Source organism: Canis lupus, chromosome X (assembly GCF_011100685.1).
Source record: "Canis lupus familiaris isolate Mischka breed German Shepherd chromosome X, alternate assembly UU_Cfam_GSD_1.0, whole genome shotgun sequence".
NCBI classification, from domain to species: Eukaryota; Metazoa; Chordata; class Mammalia; order Carnivora; family Canidae; genus Canis; species Canis lupus.
In genome coordinates, this window is record NC_049260.1 from 121547606 (window position 1) to 121572949 (window position 25344).

At 36.6% G+C, this 25344-nt stretch overlaps 2 protein-coding genes and 1 non-coding gene across 4 annotated transcripts in view; 1 reads left to right on the forward strand and 2 right to left on the reverse strand.

The window, feature by feature from the left end:
• The window catches only part of LOC119868539 (melanoma-associated antigen 9-like), a 778808-nt gene that overhangs the window by 361103 nt on the left and 392361 nt on the right, over positions 1–25344 (forward strand). The gene's annotated exons all lie outside the window — the stretch shown is intronic.
• GABRA3 (gamma-aminobutyric acid type A receptor subunit alpha3) overlaps positions 1–25344 on the reverse strand; it is a 309088-nt gene that overhangs the window by 89276 nt on the left and 194468 nt on the right. For both annotated transcript variants that reach the window (XM_038588582.1, XM_038588581.1), the window contains exon 5: positions 8362–8582. In XM_038588582.1, the coding sequence (XP_038444510.1) occupies positions 8362–8582 (221 nt within the window). The remainder of the gene's footprint in view (positions 1–8361; positions 8583–25344) is intronic.
• On the reverse strand, positions 3072–3176 carry LOC119868639. Its single transcript, XR_005386622.1, has one exon. It is a non-coding gene; the product is annotated as a U6 spliceosomal RNA (small nuclear RNA).

Sequence of the window (25344 nt, forward strand, 5' to 3'; positions counted from 1 at the left end):
AGCCCTGGAGCTGAAAGTTCATACCCTCCACGCTTCAGTGAGGCCTCACAGAAAAGCAATCAATCACTCTTGTCTCTGAGTTTCAATCAGAACTCTATGTTCTCCTGCCCTATGACCAAATGTTTTTATCTCAGACACATTACTGAGTTTCAAAGCTCCAAATTTTATGGACTCCTGTGGCATGGACCCATACTGTTCTTTCCAGGGGAGAGAAGGGGGTATCACCACACTTCTGCCTTTTGCTGGAAACTGCCTAGGAAAGCAGTCACACAACTGTGTAGCAGTTCACAGTTTATAGCTCTGCAGAGCAGAAAGCTGGCACCTATGCTTGCTGTTTTTACCCAGCTTCCACATTTCTGCCTGGGAACAGTGCAACACTTAGATGCCACCCATTCTTCTTGTGACGCCAGGGAACTTGAGAGCACACCTTGTGATGCCAGGGAACTTGAGAGCACACCTGGGATTCCACTCTGCTTCATCACCTGAGCACCTTTGAGGCCAGGATGTCCCCCAATGTAGCAGACTTCTAAAGTTCTGGGGATGCCTGGGTGGCCCAGCAGTTGAGTGTCTGCCTTTGGCTCAGGGCATGATCCCAGGGTCTGGGGATACAGTCCCACATCGGACTCCCTGCGAGGAGCCTGATTCTCCCTCTGCCTGTGTTTCTGCCTCTCTCCCTGTGTCTCTCATGAATAAATAAATAAAAATCTTAAAAGTTCCGATTATGCACTCCACAACTTATAATACTTTGCAGTAGCCTTCTTAAGCAGGCTTCCTCCTCTACACAGTATCCTCAGCTATATCAACCTAGATTCAAGCCTCCACATCTCGTACCTTCCAAAAGATAGTCATTTTTCTACATGTAGACTTGCAGCATTTCTTTTCTCAGATCTCCAATTGATTTCTCAGGTGTTCAGAGTGATTTGATAACTATCTAGAAGTATTTGAGGGATGAGACAAACATAGGGTCCCCCTACTCCTCCACCATCTTAACACTTCTCCCATTTTTTAAAGATTATTGATTGTCCACCATCTTAACACTTCTCCCATTTTTTAAAAGATTGATTGATTGATTGATTGATTTTAGAGAGAGAGAAAGAGAGCACACGTGAGAGGGGTTGGGAGAGGGAGAGATCATTTTAAGCCAACTAAATGCTGAGAGCAGAGTCTGACATGGGGATTGACCTCATGAACCTGAGATCACAAGAGTTGGATGCTTAACCAATTGTGCCACCCAGGAACCCCTCCCATTTTTAATTTTTTAAGCTTCACTTTCTGGATCAGTTCAATAGGGATAATAATGCCTATACTGAATAGTTTGCGAAGATTAGAGATGTTTTACATAAAGCGTCTGGCACATAGTAGGTGTCCAACACAAAGTATTAGTTATTATGTTAGAGTATTATCACTCATCTTCATCCTTGCCTTCTTCCAATCTACCTTCCACATGGTTTCCAAAGCAATCAATCTGTCTAAAATGCAAATCTATGCCATTCTCCTGTAATAAACTCTTTAATGGATCCCTATCACTTTTATGCCAATGTAGCATTCCTCTCCACCTGAGGTCACTTCTCTGCACTTTATTCTATGGTCTGGTCATACTTAACTTCCTTTCATTTCTTTAGTGTATTATTACCACCACCCCCACACACACTTCATCCCCCTCAACTTTATATTTGCTGTCCTTTCCCTCTCTGAAACATGTCTTTCCTATATTTTAGTCTAATTTATTTCTACACATCGTTTATGTCTCTATTTAAAAGCAATTTCCTCTGGAGCTCTATCAGTTAAGCATCAGACTCTTGATTTTGGCTCAGGTCATGACCTCAGGATTGTGAGATCAAGCCCTGCATCAGGCTCTGTGCTCAGCAGACAGTCTCCGTGAGATTCTCTCTCCCTCTCCACCTCCTCCCTCACACTCTCTCTCTTTCTCTTAAAAAAAAAAAGATTTCCTCTGAAATTCTTTGTGGATATTCCCCCACAGACTCCCTTCATTATCCCTGCTAGATGCTTCCATAGCACTCTGTAACTCCCTGATTTTTAAAAAAGATTCTATTTGTTTATTCATGAGAGACACAAAGAGAAAGAGAGACAGAGACATAGGCAGAAGGAGAAGCAGGCTCCATGCAGAAAGCCTGATGTGGGACTCGATTCTGGGACTTCGGGATCATGTCCTAAGCCAAAGGCAGACGCTCAACCACTGAGCCACCCAGGCGTCCCTAGCTCCCTGATCTTATTCTATGTTATCATTATGGTTTAATTGTTTTTCCCACTAGAATGTAAGTTATGTGAGTTCAAAGACCACATCTATTTTTGCTCACCACTTTATTCCTAGTACCCAGAATATTGTTTAGATGTCATTAAGCCCTCTAGAAATGGTTTTTGGAAGAATAAATAAATGAAACCTCTAACAAGAGATATGAATTTTCTGATGCATGACGTCAATTCATGAATACCTATGTTTGTGCATGCTATTTCCTCTGCCTGGAATACCCTCCTATACCTTACCTCATCTCTCAGCTGCTTAATAATTACCTATACCTCCTTCAAGATTCAAGATACAGGATTAATTGGCTCCTTTATACAACTTTCCTTGCCTCTATATAATTATGGATGATCCTTACCCTGTGACTCCATCACATTTTGCACCTCCTTCAGTTTAAGGGCTTTTATATTATTGTGCAGCTATATGTATACAATGTCTGCTTTAACTACTATACTGTAAGGTCATTAAAAGCATAAGCTGCATCTTCTTTATCTCGTAGCTCAGCACACATCCCAAAGCTTTAAACATAATAAGCACTCATAAATGTGTTGAATGAATAAATTAAATCTAATTAAATCTAATTTGGATATTAGATTTAAAATCTAATAAAATGGGATAAAATCTAAATCAAATGAGTACTTATCCCTCCTACTCAAATAATCAGTGTAACTTGCTTTTATTGCATTATATATTATGGACATTTATGTACAATATATATAAAGAGCAATACGATGACTATATTTACCTATATCTTCATCAATAAATGTCATTAATAGAAATGAGCTTTTCCTATATATCCATGTATGGAAAAAATGTAAAACACTTACTGAACTTATATATCATCCTAATCTGGGCTCTGTTCATCTCCTTTGTACTGTTTCAATTTTAGTATGTGTGTTGCTGAAGCAAGCACCAGGTAATGAGCCTGCATTTTTATGTTTGTTCCGAGGTTCCAAGATGAGGTTTCATTCTAAACTGTCCTAGTTACATAGCTATGCAATCCTTGGTCAGATTTTTCTAAGAAGCTGACCTTCGGTAGCTTTCCATGAAATCTAGGTAAGATTTCCAAGGGTCAAAATAATAATGATAATGTTATAGAATAACACTACCTGAAAAATTCAAAGTGTTCTTTTAGGCCTTATCTAATTCATACTTTTCATCTGTCTGTAAGACAGGCAGTAGCTACATTATTATCAGAATAAGAAAGTAGATAATTTGTGTCTTGAAAAAGTCACTAAATGAATAAATTGTGGGGCCATGAATAGAGCCAAGCTTTAATATTTTCAGTTTTGAACCTAGGTCTTCCTCCAGACCCACCTTCCTGGATCCATAGTGAATCATCTACTATGTAAGGGAACCAATGACTTTATCATGCTTCTGAATTTCTGTGTTTCTTTTATTCTGTACTTCAGAATAAACACAAGGGCATCCCACATAGAATCCTATTTTATCAAACTCCACTTTCTTATCCAATTCAGAATAGAATGAAGGACTCAATGGTCATCTTCTTCCCATTCATCTAACTTTATTATCAGGTGACTAATCCTTTGATCTGCTTCATCTTCTGTACTCCTCAATCTTCGTATTTCATCATTTTTCTATCTTCTTCATATTTCAACATTCCCACTCTCCCTTCTTTCTTCTTTTCTACTCCTCCTCCAAAACTCAAACCTATCATTGATCCTTTTTCTTTTATTATTCACTCTTTCCACTCTCCTGTTCTCATTCACTCTCTATTCTTTCTCTTCGATCTTCCTGCTCATCACTTTCTCTTCATTTTCTGTTTTTTTTTTTAATTTTATTTAAGGGAAGGAGGGAGAGAATAAGAATAAGAACAAGAGGAAGGGCAGAGGGAGAAGGAGAAGCAGACTCCCTGCTGAGTAGGGAGCCTGACACAGGGCTCAACTCCATGACCTGAGCCAAAGGCAGACATTTAACCAATTGAGACACCCAGGCACCCCTTTGTCTTCATTTTCTTATATCTTTTTACCCATTCATATCTAATAATCATCCTTATCCGTCTGTCCAACTACCTCATTCCACAATCCCCTCCTCTGTTTATGTATACTCTGCTTCATTCTTTCAATAACTTTGCACACTCCCATCTCTTCTTCAAACTCTTTTGTGCACTTTGTTACAAGTATGTCTCTCTTATATTTTTCCACTTATGCCCCTAATTCTCCTTCATACATTATCTATTCATACTTCTACTCTGTCCCACCCTCCCTATCTCCTTTTCCATTTTTATCTAACCTCATATCCTTTCATGCAGTGTTGAGAAGAGGTGTCCCTCTTCCTTTATAAGTAAAACTTTCAAGATACTTTTGATACCATTCCACTTACAGTTTTCTCTGGCAACCTGATGTCAGTAGAACTCCATTTCTACTATATCTTCAATCTTTCTCTTTCTGCTATCTCATGAAAAAGTGCCAGTATCTGCATTCAAAAAAAGCAACTATTTCTTTTACTTCTGAATGTATCTATTATATATTCATCCTTTCATTTTTAAACAAGACTCAGAAAGTATTGTTTAGTATTTTCACTACTTCTATGTCAACTCCTAAAAACTCACCACTGCACTAAATACTACATTGAAACTGTGCATGTGAAGAATACCAATGTTTTCCATGTTGCCAAAACTAATACATTTAATTCTCTATATTACTTGATCTCTTTGTAATAATCAACAATGCTGTAAAAATGTACAAATAATGGTGAATATCATGAACTTGCAGCCAAACTTGTAGAGTATGAATGCTGGCTCAACCATTTACTCCTAAGTGATCTTAAAATTTTTTCTTATCTACCTGTGTCTCAGTTTCCTCATCTGAAAAGTGAGAATAATAGTACCTATTTTACCTATCATTCTATTTACAGAGTTGTTAGTTTACAAAAGTGAAGGGATAAGAACGGTGCATGGCACATTATAAATACTATATTGATGTTAACTATTATATTTGTGCTATTACTGGTGTTGTTATTATTATTGATCAATGTCAGCTTTTTTGAAACCTTTTACTCTTTGATATAATTTCAGTCAAAATGGGTCAGGTTAGTATGCACTAACAAAAAAAAAATCCCCAAATCTCAGTGTCCTCAAACAACAAAGATTTATTTCTCACTCATACTATTTGTCTATCTCAGGTTGTAGGGAGGGGCACTATCTTCTGTGTCATCTTCAATAGGGGCACAGAATGATAAAGCCAAGGACATCTGGCATAATGTTACTCACTGTGGTCAGGAACATGAAAAAATATGTACTACTCTTAAAAGCTTCCCATCGTCCCTCAGAACTGATACATGTTATTTCTAGTTACATTTGGTTAGCCAAAGTCATCTACACATGCCTAACTTCAAGGCTTTATGGAAGTACAATACGACCATGTACACAGAAGAACATGAATTAGAATAAAAAGTAGCAGTACTGACTATCAAACTTAGCTTCCAAGATACTGCACACTAGAGGTTCTATCAACACCTTTCTTAATTTTTCTTCTTGGTCTCCTTCACAGGTTCCTCTTTCTCACCTTCTGCCTTAATGATATGATACTACACGATTGGATCCTTGGCATGATTTTCTTCTCACTCTGTATACTTTCCTGAAATGATCACATCCAATCCCATGGTCATCCCAATATACTAACAATACCAAACTTTACATCTCTAGCTCATATCATCTCCTGATCTTAAGATTTGTATATCCAAATGCTATAAGACTTCTATCCCTGGATAACCACAATCTTTTAAGGCTTGTCTTGCCCAAAATTAACCTTGCAGATTTATCCTATCTAAATTTCTCCTAACTTTTATATGATCTGCCCCAGTTTGTAGCACCATCTTTCATCCATGTTATTTGGATACTTGACTACCTTGACTCCTATACCTCCTGTCATTCTAACAATGGCTCTTTTTACCATTTCTTCAGCGTCTCTCTCCTTCTCCATCTTAATCCACTGCTCTGAATTAGAACTTTACCACTCCTTGCCTAGACTATTTAAGCTGTCTGCTAACCAGTTTCCATAATTCCAGTTTTGCTCCTTTCATTTTTTTCATTTATTTTTTTGAAGTTTGATTTGCCAACATATAGTATAACACCCAGTGCTCATCCCATCAAGTACCCTGTTCCTTTCAAATACATGCTTTATACAGTAACTGGAAAGCCATATATAAAATAAAAAACTGATCACCTCATTCTCTTGTTTCTATTGAAGGAAACAATTCCATTTCTTACAACTGCTCACTTGGTTTTCTCTGCCTAGAATGTACTTCCTGTCTTTACTCCACTTTACATCTATAATTATTTTGAATACATTCTACTTACTGAATAGTACCAAAATGAATGCTAATACTAATAATCAGGTGCTCTATACACACACACACACACACACACACACACACACACACGTAAATATGTACGATCTGGAAAGAGATCAATAAAATATATGTGTTGATTTTATTGACCCTTTCTCCAGATTACTCTTCCCTTCTTTTCACCATCTTTTCACCCATTTCTATTCACTTTCTTTTCTCCATCATTATCTCCTCTATTCTCATTTCTCCTCTAGTTTCTCAGCTCCTCCTGTCTAATTCAATTTTTCTCCAAGTATCCATTTGCTATCCATTCTTCTTTGCCTATCCTCTCATCTACCAAATTCTTTCAGAAAAAAACACTAATAAACAACAAAGTTAATATAATGAAAGACTAGCATATGGACAAGGACACTTCATGTATTCACCGCATATTTCAGTTTCATTGTACAAAATAACAAATACTCAAATTTAAAACAGCCACAGAATATGCACTGAAAAATCACATTTCTCCATTCAATAATATGAATCCAGTTACTTAAAACTGACACTCATTCATGTATGAGGGATCTTCAGGATAACTGTCAGTACAGGAGCTAGCAAAAACATAAAACAAGAACCAAGGACTTTTTTTGGTGTTGGAGCAAAGAATATTATGGAACTGGAAATGTTTTTAAAGTCATTATTTTTGAAAGCAAAATTATATGTAATACATATAATTGTGTATGTGTGTATATATGTGTATATATGTATATGAATGATTTTATTTATTTTAAAGATTATTTATTTTAGAGAGAGAATATAAGAGGAGGGAAAATCTCAAGCAGACTCCCTACTGAGTGCAGAACTTGATGCATGATTCCATCTCATGACCTTGAGATACTGACCTGAGCCAAAACCAAGAATTGGATGCTTAACTGACTGAGCCACCCAGGTGCCCTTGTATATAAATGATATTTATAGGAAACATTCTGGGGTGCCTGGGTGGGCGGCTCAGTTGGCTAAGTGGCTGCCTTCAACTCAGGTCATGATCTCAGGGTCCTGGGATTGAGGCCCGTGTTGGGCTCCCTGCTCAGCAGGGAGTCTGCTTCTCCCTTTGCCCCCTGCCCTGCTTGTCCACTCTCTTTCTCTACCTTCCTCTCTCTCAAATAAGTAAATAAAATCTTAAAAATAGATGAATGAATGAATGAATGAATGAAACATTGTTAGGTTGCTTGGAAACCTCATTTACATCAAACTCCTCAGCATTCCCAGGCAATGTGGCATAAAAGATGTGTTGCTGTAATTTTGGATATATTATATATAACATTGTATGCTTCAGAAAATATCCTTCATTATCTCATTTGATTCTCACAATTCTACATCACAGGGGAAGTTTGTTGCTACAGTTAAATAGCTTATTTTGTCACAGTGTTCTGCCTGTGTATACAGCTATGAATCTATATTTACGGGTCCTTGAATGTGTATGTTTATGTGTTGGTCCATATGTGTCTCTGCATATGCATACATTTTATACATCATGAACATATATCTCTGTGTATCTGAGAATGTTCATATGTTCAATTCTCTATTTATTTGTATATCTATAATATATGTCTGTGAACATGTGTACCTGCAAATATGTTAAGAACTATATACCTACATGTGTTTTTCTAATCTGTAAACTTGATAGAACTTTGTTTGTTTTTTATAGAACTTTCAATAGATAGCCTAAAACACTGCTTTCAAGTCCAGTCCTACCCCTCACCCCACCCCCCATATACTTTAGATGGGAGGTACCACTCTCTGACCTCATTGTGTAGAGGAGGGTTCCATTGTCCACCAGTCTGAGCAGCTTGTTAGGTGTGGTCATGTTATGGGCTACTGATTTCTTGCCATTATGAAAGAAGGTGTCAGGGGTCCAGATCTTACTAGCCAGGAGATTGTTCAGTGGAAGAATCTTCATGGGTCCATCAAATTTTAGTCTTTCATCATGCCATGTCTGTCGAAAAAATACATCAATGGTGTACTCCTACAGACAAAAAGAGAGAACAATGTTTGAACAGAGTTCTGGTGCACACAATGCACTTAGCAAATATTAATCACCTTGCAATACAATATTTCCTCCAATGCACAGAAGCAGCAGTCTATTAATAGTACTTACTGGTAAGTATGGCAAATGATTATGATTGAAAAATAAAGCTATGGTGATCAATAAGTATGAAAATATTACATCTGACAAGATTTTGTTAGGGAGGTTGTTACCAACACTGCCATGGGCATCATACAAGCTGACCATAAGACTCTGCCTTATGAAAAGGCAAGAGCTCCCTTCTTTGTTCAGTGGCATCTCTAATAATAACAAATTCTTTACCTCATCTCTTTTACTAAATGATCCCATATGAATATCAAAGGCCAATATAACAATCATCATAAAACCAAAACCTTAAACTTTAAAACACATTTGAGTCTCAAGAAAATGATACATCTGATGAGTTTATATTTTATTATCTTCAATAAATAAGGAATGCTTACCTATAAATAAAAACAAATAGAAAATGGTAAATAGAATAACAAAAAATCATAAAATAGATAAAAATTGCTAAGAAGCATGCACAAAAAATTTCAAAATTGCTGTTAATCTAAACATAAAATAACAATAAATGTTTCAGGTTTTGGCAACAGCAGACTAAATTGCTTGACTGTATCTTCTTGTAGCTATTAATTATAAAATTAAAACATAAAAGGAGAAGGGGAGAAGAAGGGAGGAAGAATCTATTAAAAGCAATGGGGTGCAACTAAAAGCAGACAAAAACTTGAGGAAAGTTTACTCCTGAAAGATGGCAGCAGCAGTGGGTGCTCCCCCAAATCTAGAATTCCCATGGCAGATACCACAGTTTTACTGGCTCAAGCTGGCAGATAATCTGGAGATTTAGGGGTGGTACTCCTGGAAGTAAGACAGTGACAGAAGGGATGGGACCTCAAGTCTGTGTATATATACCCTGCCCCAAATTTTGGCTATTATACCATACACACATAAGCAAGACTTGGGGACTCTGTTAAAAAAATGCAGCCAGAAACTATAGGGGAATCTTCCACAAAATGACAGATGACAAAACTGTGCTGAGTAATGCTTGTAAGTTTAGCAGAAATTAGAAAATGTATTGGCTTATTATCTCAGAGGATAGACCCCAAGCCTGGTCAAAGGGCTGAAAATTCATGACAAGGCCCTGGAAGGATGAGAGCCACTGAGAGGGTGAGTCCCCAAATCTGAGTGCAAATCCTGCCCAAATCTCTGACCACTAAACTACACAAGGCATAGCGGACACTTCTAGGTATCCAGGTAAACTAAAGAAGTAGCCTAAAATCCTGTGCCTTAAAAATCCCTTAATGGCTTTTACTCATAATATAAAATAAGTTTAAATATCCTTCCCATACTTAAAAAATATGACCCTTCTCTTCTCTGAGCTCTTCTCCAACCATTCTGTCCTCTAACAATTAGCCAGTCTGGGTTTTCTCTTTCTCTAGCATACCAAGTACATTACTGACTAAGGATTAGAATAGTCTATAAATATCATCTAACTTGGGACACATTCAAAGTCAGAAGAGTTTTTATCAAAAATTACACCAGGACAAGAGGTGTAAACCAGGACTGTGCCAGGTAAAAAGCTGGAACTAGACCTCTACCTAAAACCAAGACCCTGAATGGCTCTAACTTCAGCAAAAGAGAGTTAGATAAAATGAACTAGACAAAACCAATTTACAACATGAAAATTAAAAAAGGAAACTTGTCTATTGAAGCATAGATTCAGAATGGAGAGAGGTTTAAGGGAAGCATTTCTACTGAGATTTAGCAACCTTAAGTCCATACTTATATGGGATTATTGATGTTTAAATACACAGTATCTGCCTGGTTTTGAGCTTACAAACTGAGAAATTAACACATGAATTTGCCTCAAAGTGGGGATGACTCTATATTGACTTGCAAAAGCAAACACAAAAACACTCCGGGGGAGGGGGGGAATCCCTGGGTGGCTCAGCAGTGTAGCCCCTGCCTTTGGGCCAGGGCATGATCCTGGGGTCCCAGGATCAAGTCCTGCATGGGGCTCCCTGCATGGAGCCTACTTCTCCCTCTGCCTGTCTCTGTCTCTCTGTCTCTCTCTGTCTCTCTCTCTCATGAACAAATTTAAAAAAAAAATCTAAAAAACAAAACGAAAAAACATTTCTGGAAGGACATGACCATAAATAAATGCTTGCTAAAATAAGCTTACAATGCACAACAGAACACCTAAGGAAATGGTTATGAGAGAGAGTTAGCTGATACAACATGTAACTGAATTAGACCCCTCCTTCACATAACAGAATACTCAAATAGATACTATAAAAGAAATATAATTAAAATGATAAAGGTTCCAAAGGAGGGATTAAGAACATTGAAAATAAAAACTCAATGAATATGTTACGTACAAGGTTATACATCAATGAAGAGAAATTAGAAAACTGGAAATGCTTTTGAAGAAAAATGGCTCAGTGCACATTTCAGACAGATAAATGATGAAAAACACACATGAAAGAAAGGTATAGTACCAGGAGGATAAAATGAAAAGGTTCAGCATAATCTAATAAAATTTGAAAGTTAGAGAATAGAGAAAATGAGTGAGAAACAATATTTGAAGGACTAATAGATGACGGTTTCTTAAAATTGCTAAAATATATGCATCCCTAGCTTTGAGGCCCATAATGAGTTACAATCTCAATATATAAAATAGACCCAAGCCAACACATAGTAGATTTGGAGAATATCAAAGAAGAGATCTTAAAAATGGCAAAACAGAAAAGGCATATTACCTACAAAGAAATAACAATTTCACTGATAGAAGACTTCATGAAAACAGTAACAGAAACCAAAAGAATTATATAGCCAACAAGATTATCATTTAAGAGCAAGGCCAAATATAGATCATTTTTTTTTTTTTTAGATCATTTTTTTAATGAAAGAAGTAACATAGTTTCATGGCTACATCAGTCACAGCATTCAGATCTTATTCAGAAGTAATCATATCAAAGAAGCAATATTCTATCATAAACACTAATTCCCCTTTCCCTTGTATTATTTTTCTTCATGCATTATTTTGTCAGCACTGATAAAATATATTTTTATTTGGTTACTATTTTTCTTTTTTTGGGGGGGGTTACTATTTCTTTCATTTCACTAGCATGGAAGCTTCATGAGAGCTGAGACTGGTTTATTTGCTACTATAACTCTAGCACCTGGCATACAATAGGTGCTCCATAAACATTTTTTTAAATTTTATTTTAATGCCACTAGGGTTAACATACAGTGTTATATTAGTTTCAGGTATACAATATAGTGATTCAGCAATTCCATACATCGCCCAGTGCTTATCATGACAAGTGCACTCAATCCCCATCACCTATTTCACCCATTCCTCACCTACCTCCCCCCTCAGGTAACCATCAGTTTCTTCTCTATAGTTAAGAGCCTGTCTCTTGGTTTCTCTCTCTCTCCTTCCCCTTTGTTCCTTTCTTTTGTTTCTTCAATTTCACATTTGAGTGAGATCATATAGTATTTGTCTTTCTTGGACTTATTTTACTTAGCAGTATATTCTCCACCTTGCACATGGCAAGAGCTCATTTTATGGGTGAATAGTATTCCATTGTGTATATATACCACATCTTCCGTATCCATTCATGTATCAGTGGACACTTGAGCTGCTTCCATAGTTCAACTATTGTAAATAATGCTGCCATAAACATAGGAGTGCGTGTATCACTTCAAATTAATATTTTTGCATTTGGGGGGTAAAAACCTAGAAGTATGATTACTGAATTGTAGCATAGTTCTATTTTCAACTTTTTGAGGAACTTTCATACTGTTTTCCATAGTGGCTGCACCAGTTTGCGTTCTGACCAACAGTGCAGGAAAGTTCATTTTTCTCCACTTCCTTGCCAACACTTGTTGTTTATGGTTTTGATTATAGCCATTCTGACAGGTGTGTAAGTGACATCTCACTGTAGTTTCAATTTGCATTTCCCTGATGTTAAATGATAATGAACATCTTTTCATGTGTTTGTTGGCCATCTGGATGTCTTCTTTGGAGAAATGTCTGTTCATGTCTTTGGCCCACTTGTTAATTGGATTATCTGGTTTTTTTGGGTGTTAAATTGTATCAGTTCTTTACATATTTTGATTATTAACCTTTATTGGATTATCATTTGCAAATACCTTCTCCCATTTAGTAGGTTGCCTTTTACTTTTGTTGGTTGTTGCCTTTGCTGTGCATAAATTTTATATTTTGATGTAGTCCTAATAGTTTATTTTTGCTTTTGTTTCCTTTGCCTCAGAAGACATATCTAGAAAAATGTTGCTATGGCTAATGTCAGAGACATCACTGCTTGAGCACTCTTCTAGAATTCTTATGGTTTTAGGTCTCACACTCAAGTCTTTAATTCATTTCGAATTCATTTTTGTGCATGGCAAAAGAAAGTGGTCCAGTTTTCTCAACACTATTTGCTGAAGAAACTGTCTTTTTCTCATTGGATATTCTTGCCTTCTTTGTTGATTAGTTGACCATATAATTGTGAGTTTATTTCCGGGTTTTCTATTCCATTCTACTGATCTATGTGTCTATTTATGTGCCACTACCACACTGTTTTGATTACTACAGCTTTGTGATAGAACTTAAAATCTGTAATTGTGATACTTCCTATTTTGCTTCTCTTTTTCAAAATTGCTTGGGCTATTGGTGTCTTTTGTGGTTCCATATAAATGTTAGGATTGTTTGTTCTAGTTCTGTGAAAAAGTTGTTGGTAGTTTGAGGGGGATTACATTAAATGTGTAGATTGCTTTGTGTAGTATAGACATTTTCACAATATTTGTTATTCCAACCCATGAGCATGGAATGTCTATTTCTTTGCATTGTCTAGTTTACACAGTATATGCCTTCCACACTCTGGTTAGATTTATTCCTAGGTGTCTGATTATTTTTGGTGCAATTGTAAATGGGATTGTTTTCTTAATGTCACTTTCTGCTGTTTCATTGTTAATGTATAGAAATTCAACAGATTTCTGCACATTGATTTTGTATCCTGTGGCTTTGCTGAAATCACTAATCAGTTCTTGTAGGTTTTAGCTGAAGTCTTTAGGGTTTTCTACATATAGTATCATGTCATCTACAAAGAGTGAAAATTTTACTTCTTACTGATTTGTATGCTTTTTTTTTTTTTTTTTTTTTTTTTTTTTGGTCTAATGCAGTGGCTAGGACTCCCAGTACTATGTTGAATAAAAGTGGTGAGTGGACACCCTTGTCTTATTCCTGACCTTAGGGGAAATGCTCTCAGTTTCTCCCCATTGAGGATATTAGCTGTGGGTTTTTCATATGTGGCTTTTATGATGTTGAGGTATGCTTCCCTCCGAAACTACTTTGTTGAGGGCTTTTATCATGAATGAATGTTGTACTTTGTGAAACTGATGTACTTTGCTACATCTGTTGAAATGATCATGTGGTTTTTAACCCTTCATTGATGTGATGTATCACATTAATTGATTTGTGAATACAGAACCACTCTCAATGCTGGGAATAAATCCCACTTGATTGTGATGATTTTTTAAAAATATATTGTTGGAATCTGGTTGCTAATATTTTGTATAGGAATTTTGCATCCATGTTTATGAGAGATATCGGCCTGTAGTTCTCTTCTTTTGTGGTATCAGGGTGATACTGGCCTCACAGAATGAATTTGGAAGCTTTCCTTGTATTTTTTGGAATTGTTTGAGAATAGATATTAACTCTTACTTAAATGTTTGTTAGAATTTCCCTGTGAAGTTGTCTGGTCCTAGACTTTTGTTTGCTGGGTTGTTTTTTTGTTTTGGTGGGGTGGTTTGACTACTGGTTCAATATACTTGTTGATAATTGGTCTGTTCAAATTTTCTATTTCTTCCTGGTTCAGTTTTGGTATATTATATATTTCTAGGAATTTATCTATTTTTTCTAGGTTGTCTAATTTGTTGACAAATAGCTTTTCATAATATTCTCTTATAATTGCTTGTATTTCTGTTGTGGTTATTATTTATCCTTCATTTCTGAGTACTTCTCTCTCTTTTTGATTAATCTGGCTAGAGGTTTCTCAATTTTATTGATCTTTTCAAAGAACCAGTTCCTGGTTTCATTGATCTGTTCAATTTCTTTTTTAGTTTCTAGATCATTATTTCTGCTCTAATATTTATTATTTCATTCCTTCTGCTAGTTTTGGGTTTTGTTTGTTCTTTATCTAGCTCCTTTGGGAATAATGTTAAGCTGTTTATTTGAGATATTTCTTGCTTCTTTAGGTAGGCCTGTATTACTATAAATTCCCTCTTAGGATCACTTTTGCTGCATCCCAAAGGTTTTGGGCCATTGTGTTTTCATTTTCATTTGTTTCCACATACTTTTTTATTTTTTGTTTGGCCCATTCATTGTTTAGTAGCATGTAATTTAACCTCCATGAATCTTTACTTTTTTCCATATTTTTTTTTTGTGGTTGATTTCCAGTTTCATAGCATTGTGGTCAGAAAACATGCATGGTATTACTTTGATTTTTTTTAAATTATTGTGACTTGTTTTATGGCCTAATATGTGATCTATTCTGGAGAATGTTCCATGTATACTTGAAAAGAATATGTATTTTGATCTTTTAGGATAGAATATTTTAAATATATGTTAAATCCATCTAGTCCAGTGTGTCATTCAAAACCACTGTTTCCTTATTGATTTTCTGCTTAGATGATCTGTCCATTGACATGTGTTGTTAAAGTCCTGTACCAATATTGAATTGCTATCAATTAGTTCCTTTTTGTTATTAACTGTTTTATGTATTTGGGTGCTCCCATGTTGGGTGAAAAATATTTATAATTCTTATGTCATCTTGTTGGATTGTTCCCTTTATGATTACCTAGTGTCCTTCTGGGTGTCTTTTTATAGGCTTTGTTTTAAACTCTATATTGTCTGATCTAAGTATTGCTACTCCAGCTTTCTTTTGACATCCATTTCCATGATAAATGTTTCTCCATCTCCTCACTTTCAATCTACAGGTGTATTTTAAGTCTGAAATGAGTCTCTTATAGGCCACATATGGATTGGTCTTATTTTTTTTATCCACTCTGACACCCTGTGTCTTTTGATTGGAGCATTTAGTCCATTTGCATTCAAAGTAATTACTGGTAGTGGGATCCCTGGGTGGTGCAGCGGTTTGGCGCCTGCCTTTGGCCCAGGGCACAATCCTGGAGACCCGGGATCGAATCCCACATCAGGCTCCCGGTGCATGGAGCCTGCTTCTCCCTCTGCCTATGTCTCTGCCTCTCTCTCTCTCTCTCTCTCTCTCTGTGACTATCATAAATAAAAAAAAAGTAATTACTGGTAGATATGTATTTATTACCATTTTGTTATTTGTTTTGTGTTTGTTGTAGCTTTATTCTTATGTAGTTTTTTCTCATCTTTTTTTCTATTTCTCACTTTCATGGTTTGTTGGTTTTCTTTAGTGATATACTTGAGTTCCTTTTTCTTTATTTTTTGCATTTATATTACTGTTTTTTTTATTTGTGGTTACCATCTGGTTTAAATATAACATCTGCATATAGCAGTCTATATTAAGCTGATGGTCATTTAATTTTAAATCCATTTTTTACTCTGCCCCCTCTTTGTTTCAGATATTTGATATCATATTTTAAATCTTTTTATTTTATGAATCCCTTGACTGATTTTTACTGATATACTTATTTTTACTGCTTCTGTGTTTTTTACTTTTCTTACTCCTAGTTATGGTCTTTCCTTTCCTGTCAAAGAATCCCCTTTAGTATTTCTTGTAAATATGGCTTAGTTGTCATGAACTCCTTTACTTTTTTGTTTGTCTGAGAAACTCTATCTCTCCTTCTATTCTGAATGATATCCTTGCTGCATAGAGTATTTTGGGTTCAGATTTTTTTCCCTTTCAGCACTTGGAATATATCATACCACTCTCTTCTAGCCTGCACAGTTTCTGCTGAAAAATCAGCTTATTTCCTTATTGGGTTTCCTTTGTATGTAATTGTCTTCTTTACTCTTGTAATCTTTAAAATTCTTTATCATTTTTTTGGCATTTTATTACTATGTGGACTTCCTCAGGTTGAAATTGTTGGAGGATCCCTATGCCTCCTAAATTTTGACATCTGTTTCCCTCTCCAGATTCAGGAAGTTTTCAACCATTTCTCCAAACACATTTTCTGCCTCCCTTCCTCTCTCTTTTCCTTCTGGGATCCCTATAATATCAATGTGATTATGGTTAATGGAGTCACTGAGTTCCCTAACTCTAGTCTCACGATGCTATATTTGTCTCTCATCTGTTCAGCTTTCCATTGCTCTATCCTTCAGGTCACTGATATGATGATCTGCTTCTTGTAGCCTACTCTGTATTCCATCTATTGCATTTTTATTTGCATTTAAATAAATGTAATTACTATTATAAAATAGATGTGATTACTTTTATAAAATAGATGTAATTACTGTAATAAAAGTAATTACTTTGAATGTAAATGGACTAAATGCTCCAATCAAAAGACACAGGGTGTCAGAGTGGATAAAGAAAGAAGACCATTTGCTGTGCAAAAGCTTCTTATCTTGATGAAGTCCCAATAGTTCATTTTTGCTTTTGTTTCTTTTGCCTTCGTGGATGTATCTTCAAGAAGTTACTATGGCCGAGTTCAAAAAGGGTGTTGCCTGTGTTCTTCTCTAGGATTTTGATGGAATCTTGTCTCACATTTAGATCTTTCATCCATTTTGAGTTTATCTTTGTGTATGGTGAAAGAGAGTGGTCTAGTTTCATTCTTCTGCATGTGGATGTCCAATTTTCCCAGCACCATTTATTGAAGAGACTGTCTTTCTTCCAGTGGATAGTCTTTCCTCCTTTATCGAATATTAGTTGACCATAAAGTTCAGGGTCCACTTCTGGGTTCTCTATTCTGTTCCATTGATCTATGTGTCTGTTTTTGTGCCAGGACCACACTGTCTTGATGACCACAGCTTTGTAGTACAACCTGAAATCTGGCATTGTGATGCCCCCAGATATGGTTTTCTTTTTTAAAATTCCCCTGGCTATTCGGGGTCTTTTCTGATTCCACACAAATCTTAAAATAATTTGTTCTAACTCTCTGAAGAAAGTCCATGGTATTTTGATAGGGATTGCATTAAACGTGTATATTGCCCTGGGTAACATTGACATTTTCACAATATTAATTCTGCCAATCCATGAGCATGGAATATTTTTCCATCTCTTTGTGTCTTCCTCCATTTCTTTCAGAAGTGTTCTATAGTTTTGAGGGTATAGATCCTTTACATCTTTGGTTAGGTTTATTCCTAGGTATCTTATGCTTTTGGGTGCAATTGTAAATGGGATTGACTCCTTAATTTCTCTTTCTTCAGTCTCATTGTTAGTGTATAGAAATGCCACTGATTTCTGGGCATTGATTGTGTATCCTGCCATGCTACCGAATTGCTGTATGAGTTCTAGCAATCTTGTGGTGGAGACTTTTGGGTTTTCTATGTAGAGTATCATGTCATCGGCGAAGAGGGAGAGTTTGACTTCTTCTTTGCCAATTTGAATGCCTTTAATGTCTTTTTGTTGTCTGATTGCTGAGGCTAGGACTTCCAGTACTATGTTGAATAGCAGTGGTGAGAGTGGACATCCCTGTCTTGTTCCTGATCTTAGGGGAAAGGCTCCCAGTGCTTCCCCATTGAGAATGATATTTGCTGTGGGCTTTTCATAGATGGCTTTTAAGATGTCAAGGAATGTTCCCTCTATCCCTACACTCTGAAGAGTTTTGATAAGAAATGGATGCTGTATTTTGTCAAATGCTTTCTCTGCATCTAATGAGAGGATCCTATGGTTCTTGGTTTTTCTCTTGCTGATATGATGAATCACATTGATTGTTTTACGGGTGTTGAACCAGCCTCGTGTCCCAGGGATAAATCCTACTTGGTCATGGTGAATAATTTTCTTAATGTACTGTTGGATCCTATTGGCCAGTATCTTTTTGAGAATTTTTGCATCCATGTTCATCAGGGATATTGGTCTGTAATTCTCCTTTTTGGTGGGGTCTTTGTCTGGTTTTGGAATTAAGGTGATGCTGGCCTCATAGAACGAATTTGGAAGTACTCCATCTCTTTCTATCTTTCCAAACAGCTTTAGAATCTTTTGCACAGCAAAGGATACAGTCAACAAAACTAAAAGACAACCTACAGAATGGGAGAAGATATTTGCAAATGACATATCAGATAAAGGGCTAGTTTCCAAGATCTATAAAGAACTTATTAAACTCAACACCAAAGAAACAAACAATCCAATCATGAAATGGGCAAAAGACATGAAGAGAAATCTCACAGAGGAAGACATAGACATGGCCAACATGCATATGAGAAAATGCTCTGCATCACTTGCCATCAGGGAAATACAAATCAAAACCACAATGAGATACCACCTCACACCCGTGAGAATGGGGCAAATTAACAAGGCAGGAAACAACAAATGTTGGAGAGGATGCGGAGAAAAGGGAACCCTCTTACACTGTTGGTGGGAATGTGAACTGGTGCAGCCACTCTGGAAAACTGTGTGGAGGTTCCTCAAACAGTTAAAAATATACCTGCCCTACGACCCAGCAATTGCACTGTTGGGGATTTACCCCAAAGATACAAATGCAATGAAACGCCGGGACACCTGCACCCCGATGTTTATAGCAGCAATGGCCACGATAGCCAAACTGTGGAAGGAGCCTCGGTGTCCAACGAAAGATGAATGGATAAAGAAGATGTGGTTTATGTATACAATGGAATATTACTCAGCTATTAGAAATGACAAATACCCACCATTTGCTTCAACGTGGATGGAACTGGAGGGTATTATGCTGAGTGAAGTAAGTCAGTCGGAGAAGGACAAACATTATATGTTCTCATTCATTTAGGGAATATAAATAATAGTGAAAGGGAATATAAGGGAAGGGAGAAGAAATGTGTGGGAAATATCAGAAAGGGAGACAGAACGTAAAGACTGCTAACTCTGGGAAACGAACTAGGGGTGGTAGAAGGGGAGGAGGGCGGGGGGTAGGAGTGAATGGGTGACGGGCACTGGGGGTTATTCTGTATGTTAGTAAATTGAACACCAATAAAAAATAAATTAAAAAAAAAGAAAGAAGACCAATGCATATGTTGCCTATAAGAGACTCATTTCAGACTTAAAAGACATCTGTAGATTGAAAGTGAGGAGATGGAGAAACATTTATCATGGAAATGGATGTCAAAAGAATGCTGGAGTAGCAATACTTATATCAGAGTTCTTCATCTCTGATATGTTATTTTTTATCTCTGTTATGGGTCTCAGTGATGTCCTCTACTCTTTTCTAAAGTCCAATGAGTACCTTTTATGATCATTTCTTTAAATTCTCTATCAAGCATATTACTTATTTCAGTTTCAATTAGATACCTTGCTGTGATTTTGTTGGGTTCTTTCATTTGTGACAAATTTCTCTGTCTCTTCATTTTGTCTACTTCTCTGTGTCTGTTTCTCTGTGTTAGGAAAGTCAGCTACATCTTTGCTCTTGTAAGTAGTGGCTTTATGAAGAAGAGGTTTTGTAGTGCCCTGCAGTGCAGTGTGCCCTGTTCATCAGAACCTGGCACTTCAGGGCAGTATTCTATGTGTGTTGCTTATGTCCTGCTATTGTGTGTGTGTGTAGCTTTTCCTTTCAGTCCAGACTCTACACTGACTCTCTGCCCATTGTCAGCTTTGGTTGCACTCTGTAGTGTGAGACCCATACAGGCTAGCTCTGAGGTAGAGCATAACCATAAGAGGGCTGGGGAGTGGAGTGTTGGTGTTAGCAAAATTTGCATTGAGCTGCTAGTCCTAGGCTAATTCCTCGAATCATGGTGGTAGCTCGGGGTGTGGCATGCAACAGCAGAGGTGGTCAGGCGTACAAGGTAACTATGCACTCAGCCACTGGTCAAGGCACACATGTGGCATTAACAATATTTTCACTGAGCCACTAGTCCTAGGCAGGATTCCTAAGTATAGTCGCCATATGGGTGGAACATAGGAAGGCAGCAGCTGGGCAGGACATGTGTTGTATTAACAAAGCTTATACTAGGTCCAGGGCAGAGGCCAGCAGGTCTGGAGTCAGACAATCCTCAGGAAAACTCATGGGTGGGACACACTGCTAACAGGTTAGGTAGCAAGTGTCTGCATGGTACCACCTGTCATAGGTGGCTCTGAGTTTATGATGGGGGTAGGGAGGAAAATGGCAGCTGCCAGCTCCTTTGTTCCCAGAGAAGTCTCCCAATAAAATCCACAACAGTATAAACAGATCTCCCTCCAGTTGTGCAAGCTGTTACTTCTATGTTGCCTTTCCTGAATCTGTTGTCTCTTTAAGAGCAGGGACCTGGCTATCACTCATCCTCCTAGCTTACCCAGCCCTGAGTCAGGTGACTTTTAAAGCTGCAGGCTCCAAGTCCTGCTGGTTATACAAATTCATGGAATTCAGCCCCTCTGGTTTTCAAGGCCAGATGTTACTGGGATTCATTTTCCCTTTGTGGGCTGCTTTGTCCTTTCTCCTTTCCATGACTGCTGTTCCTTCCCTTCTGTGGGCAGCTCCACACTACAGATTCTGCCCTTCCTAACCTCTCTGATGCACTTCTCTACATTTAGTTGTGGAGTTTGTTCTACCAGTCTTTGGATTACTCTCAGGTTTATTGACTTAGATGTGATATCTAGTTGTAAACATGGGAAGGGGTGAGCTTAGGGTCCTCCTACTCCACCATCTTGTACCCCTCTACCAAAGAGATTCAGAAAATATAAATACTTTTGATAAATAAATGATTGACTATATCCTCATGAAAAGAACTATTAAAATAAGTTCTTTATGTAGTTGAAAACTAAAACAGCAGGAAGATGGAAGTAGAAATAGCCAGCACCAAGTATTAACTAACATATGGTTAAATTAAACAAATAATGGCTCTCTACAAATAATAATAAGGACTATAAAAACTAGGTGGAATAAATAACTTGAGTAAACCTAATGGAAGGAGGGAGTAGGGATATGTTGATTAATGCATTATTGTATTACTTGGGAGGAGGGTGGAGATACTAAACTTCAGGTCAAGTATGTATGTTAATGTTTAAAGAAACCACTAAAGAATGTACCAGACATAAAATATAAAGCTTATAAAGCAGTAGAGAAAAGCAATTGGCGATATAGAAAATGCTTCAATCTATAGAAAACAAATAAAAATAATTCATGGAAAAATATGGGGAAAAGAAGCCATAAGATAGTAGAAACAAACTTACTGTACTCTAAGGATAAATAAACAGTATAGCTACATGCTATGTATATACAAGAGTCACTCCTAAAGAAACCTAAAAACACAGGTTGAAAGTAAGTAATAGAAACATATATATGAGCAAATACTATCAAAATAATGTGGTAGAATTATAAAGTACACAGTGGACTGTAAGACAAACATTTTTCTTTGGGATAAAATATCATTACATTAGAAAGCAAAGTATCTTCAGTGGAAAAATAACAATTCTAAATTTTTATGTATAAGATAACATAGACTTAAAAAACATAAAGCAAATTTGAATTACAAGGAGAATGTGACAAACCCATAGATTCTCAATAAATGATCAGAACAACAATTTGCATGATTAAAATATGCATACAATCCATTGACAAGATGAGCTAAGGGATATATAGACATATATGTATATATACGCAGATATCTATCAACCTATCTCTATATCTCTATATAGATACATATCTGTATATATTTTTTTTTCGTATCTGTATATATAGGGATCCCTGGGTGGCGCAGTGGTTTGGCGCCTGCCTTTGGCCCAGGGCGCGATCCTGGAGACCCAGGATCGAATCCCACATCAGGCTCCCGGTACATGGAGCCTGCTTCTCCCTCTGCCTGTGTCTCTGCCTCTCTCTCTCTCTGTGACTATCATACATAAATAAATAAAAATTAAAAAAAACACTGCGTATCTGTATATATATATATATATATATAGACTTATCCACCTGACACTTAGTAAAAATACATTTTTTACCAAAAATAAGTGATCATGTGCTAAGTCATAAAGCAAATCTCAAGATACAAAAATATTTCATAACCTTCAAGCCATCCTTTTTCAATATGAGGCATTGAATTAGAAATTAATAACAAAGTTTTATATGTAAAAATTGAAAATCCTACTATAAAGATTTCAAGAAGCAAAGAAAAATCATAAAGGATATTAGAAAATACGTAGTACTGAACAACAGTAAAGATGCTTATAAAATATGAAATCTTGTAGTGGGACACTCAAGTGGTACTTGGAAGGAAATTGATAGCTGTAAAGAAGCCTTAAAGATTGCCTTAAAAAAGTAAAAGCCTAAAGCTAATCTCCCTCAAGAAACCAGAAGGACCACAGAGTACCCAAGTAAAGTAAAGAAAAAGATAACTGACGTTTGTGTGGAAGGCAGGGGTACAGCAGGGGCAGGAGAAATCTCTGATTTCTGCCCCTGTTCCCCAACCTCCAACCATCCATGGGCACCCTGGAGCCACCCTGCTGCCTCCACCCCCTCCCACTGCTCACGATGTGTGTGTTAGTCCCCTCACTGTGTGCTCCTCCACATGGCCCAATAGATGGTGGAGATCTGATGAGCTTCTAATAAAAAGAAAAGAAAAGAAAGTAAATATGGATGGACAGGAGAGAGAGAGAGAGAGAAAGAGAAGGAAGAATAAAAGAAAAAAATGACCCAGACAAATGCAAAAAGTGGTGAAACAAAAAACAAAAATAAATAATACATGTGAGTGATGAAAAAAACCCCAAACAGGTTACTTTGGGAACATTAACAATATAGAAAACTTCTGATAAATTTAATAAAGAAAAAGAGATAAAATGGGGAGAACACATGGGGTTAGGGGTAAGAATACAGATTAAATAAGATTTGCAAAAAATGTTAATTTTTGAACTGAGCAATTGCATTAAATTATTGTGTGTATATTTGTATTATATATATATAATCACTACCATCCTATAGATAATAGGGTGACAAGAGTACAGACAAGGAAATCAGTTAAGGGATTTTTACAGTTGGATATGCTAGAGGCAAGGGTGGCCTGAATCAGAGTACTACCAGTTGAGGTAATGAGAAGTAGTTTAAGCTGGGAACTCCTATGAACACAGATACAAACAACCATGAATAAAATAATAGTTAAAATCAATACATGTATTCAAAAATCATTATCAAGTTTGATTCTTTCAAGGAATGTAAAAGATGACCTAACATCAGAGAAACCTATTAATGTAATTAACTGCATTAAGAGATTAAAGGAGAAAAATCATGCAATCATCTTAATAGGGATCAAAAGAGAAGTTGCAAATTTTCATATATAACACACACATACACACCTTAAAAAACTAAGAACAGATGTAGAGTAGATCTATCTATCATATTTATTACTGTTTACTGTCATTTGGCCTTTCTAGAAAATCTTGTAGACATTCCCATGACTTCTGCTCTCCTAAATTAGGAGTCAAAACATCCTTTCTCATTCATTTGGGGAATATAAATAATAGTGAAAGGGAATATAAGGGAAGGGAGAAGAAATGTGTGGGAAATATCAGAAAGGGAAACAGAACATAAAGACTCCTAACTCTGGGAAATGAACTAGGGGTGATGGAAGGGGAGGAGGGCGGGGGGTGGGGGGTGAATGGGTGATGGGCACTGAGGGGGGCACTTGATGGGATGAGCACTGGGTGTTATTCTGTATGTTGGTAAATTGAACACCAATAAAAAATAAATTTATTATTTAAAAAAAGGAGTCAAAACTTAAATTGCCATTTTTTTATCTAGAATCAGATTAGTGACCTAAGAAATAGCAATCACACAAACATACACACTCAAATACATGCACACACACATGCATGTACACATGCATCCCACAGGAAACTTCAGAAATGTCAACAAGAAATAGGATCTGCATGGAGTTTCTACTTTTGCTGTGGGGTAGTGCAGGTGGTGGCAAAGGCACCTTGTTTTTAGTGGCCAATATGGCCACTAAACACATAAAAGAGTGCTTAACTTCAAAGGTAATCAGGAAAATTCCACTAATATCAATTAGACACCATTTCATGCTCATCTGAATGGCAAAAAACTATAATAATAGAAAGTTAGCAAAAGTGCAGCGAAATGGACCATACAATGCCAGTGGGATTATAAATTGGCACAGCCCATCAAGTGAGTAATTTGGTCCTATCTGAAGAAAGTTAAAAATGTACAAATAAAAAATGTTATCTGCAGGTACATACCCTACAGAAACTCAAACATATTCTCAAGAAGATGTATACAAGAATGTTTGTTGTTATCAGTGTTCGTAGTAGGAAAAATTTGGAAAGAGTCTAAATGCACATTGTCACAAGAATTGGACAAATGTATAAATAAAAAATATGCATACACTGGAATAGTCTATAGCAGTTAAAATAAATCAATCAGAGTTAAATGCATCAGAAAGAAATGCTTCCAATACATGGTTGAAAAAGTGAATTGGCACTTGGCGGGATGAGCACTGGGTGTTATGCTATATGTTGGCAAATTGAACTCCAATAAAAAAAAGGAAAAAAAAGAAAAAATGAATTGTAAAATAATACAGAAGCTATGATGCACTTTACAGTTTGAAATATATTTATAGTTTGAAAGCATGAAAACCACTTTGTGTCATTTATTATATTTG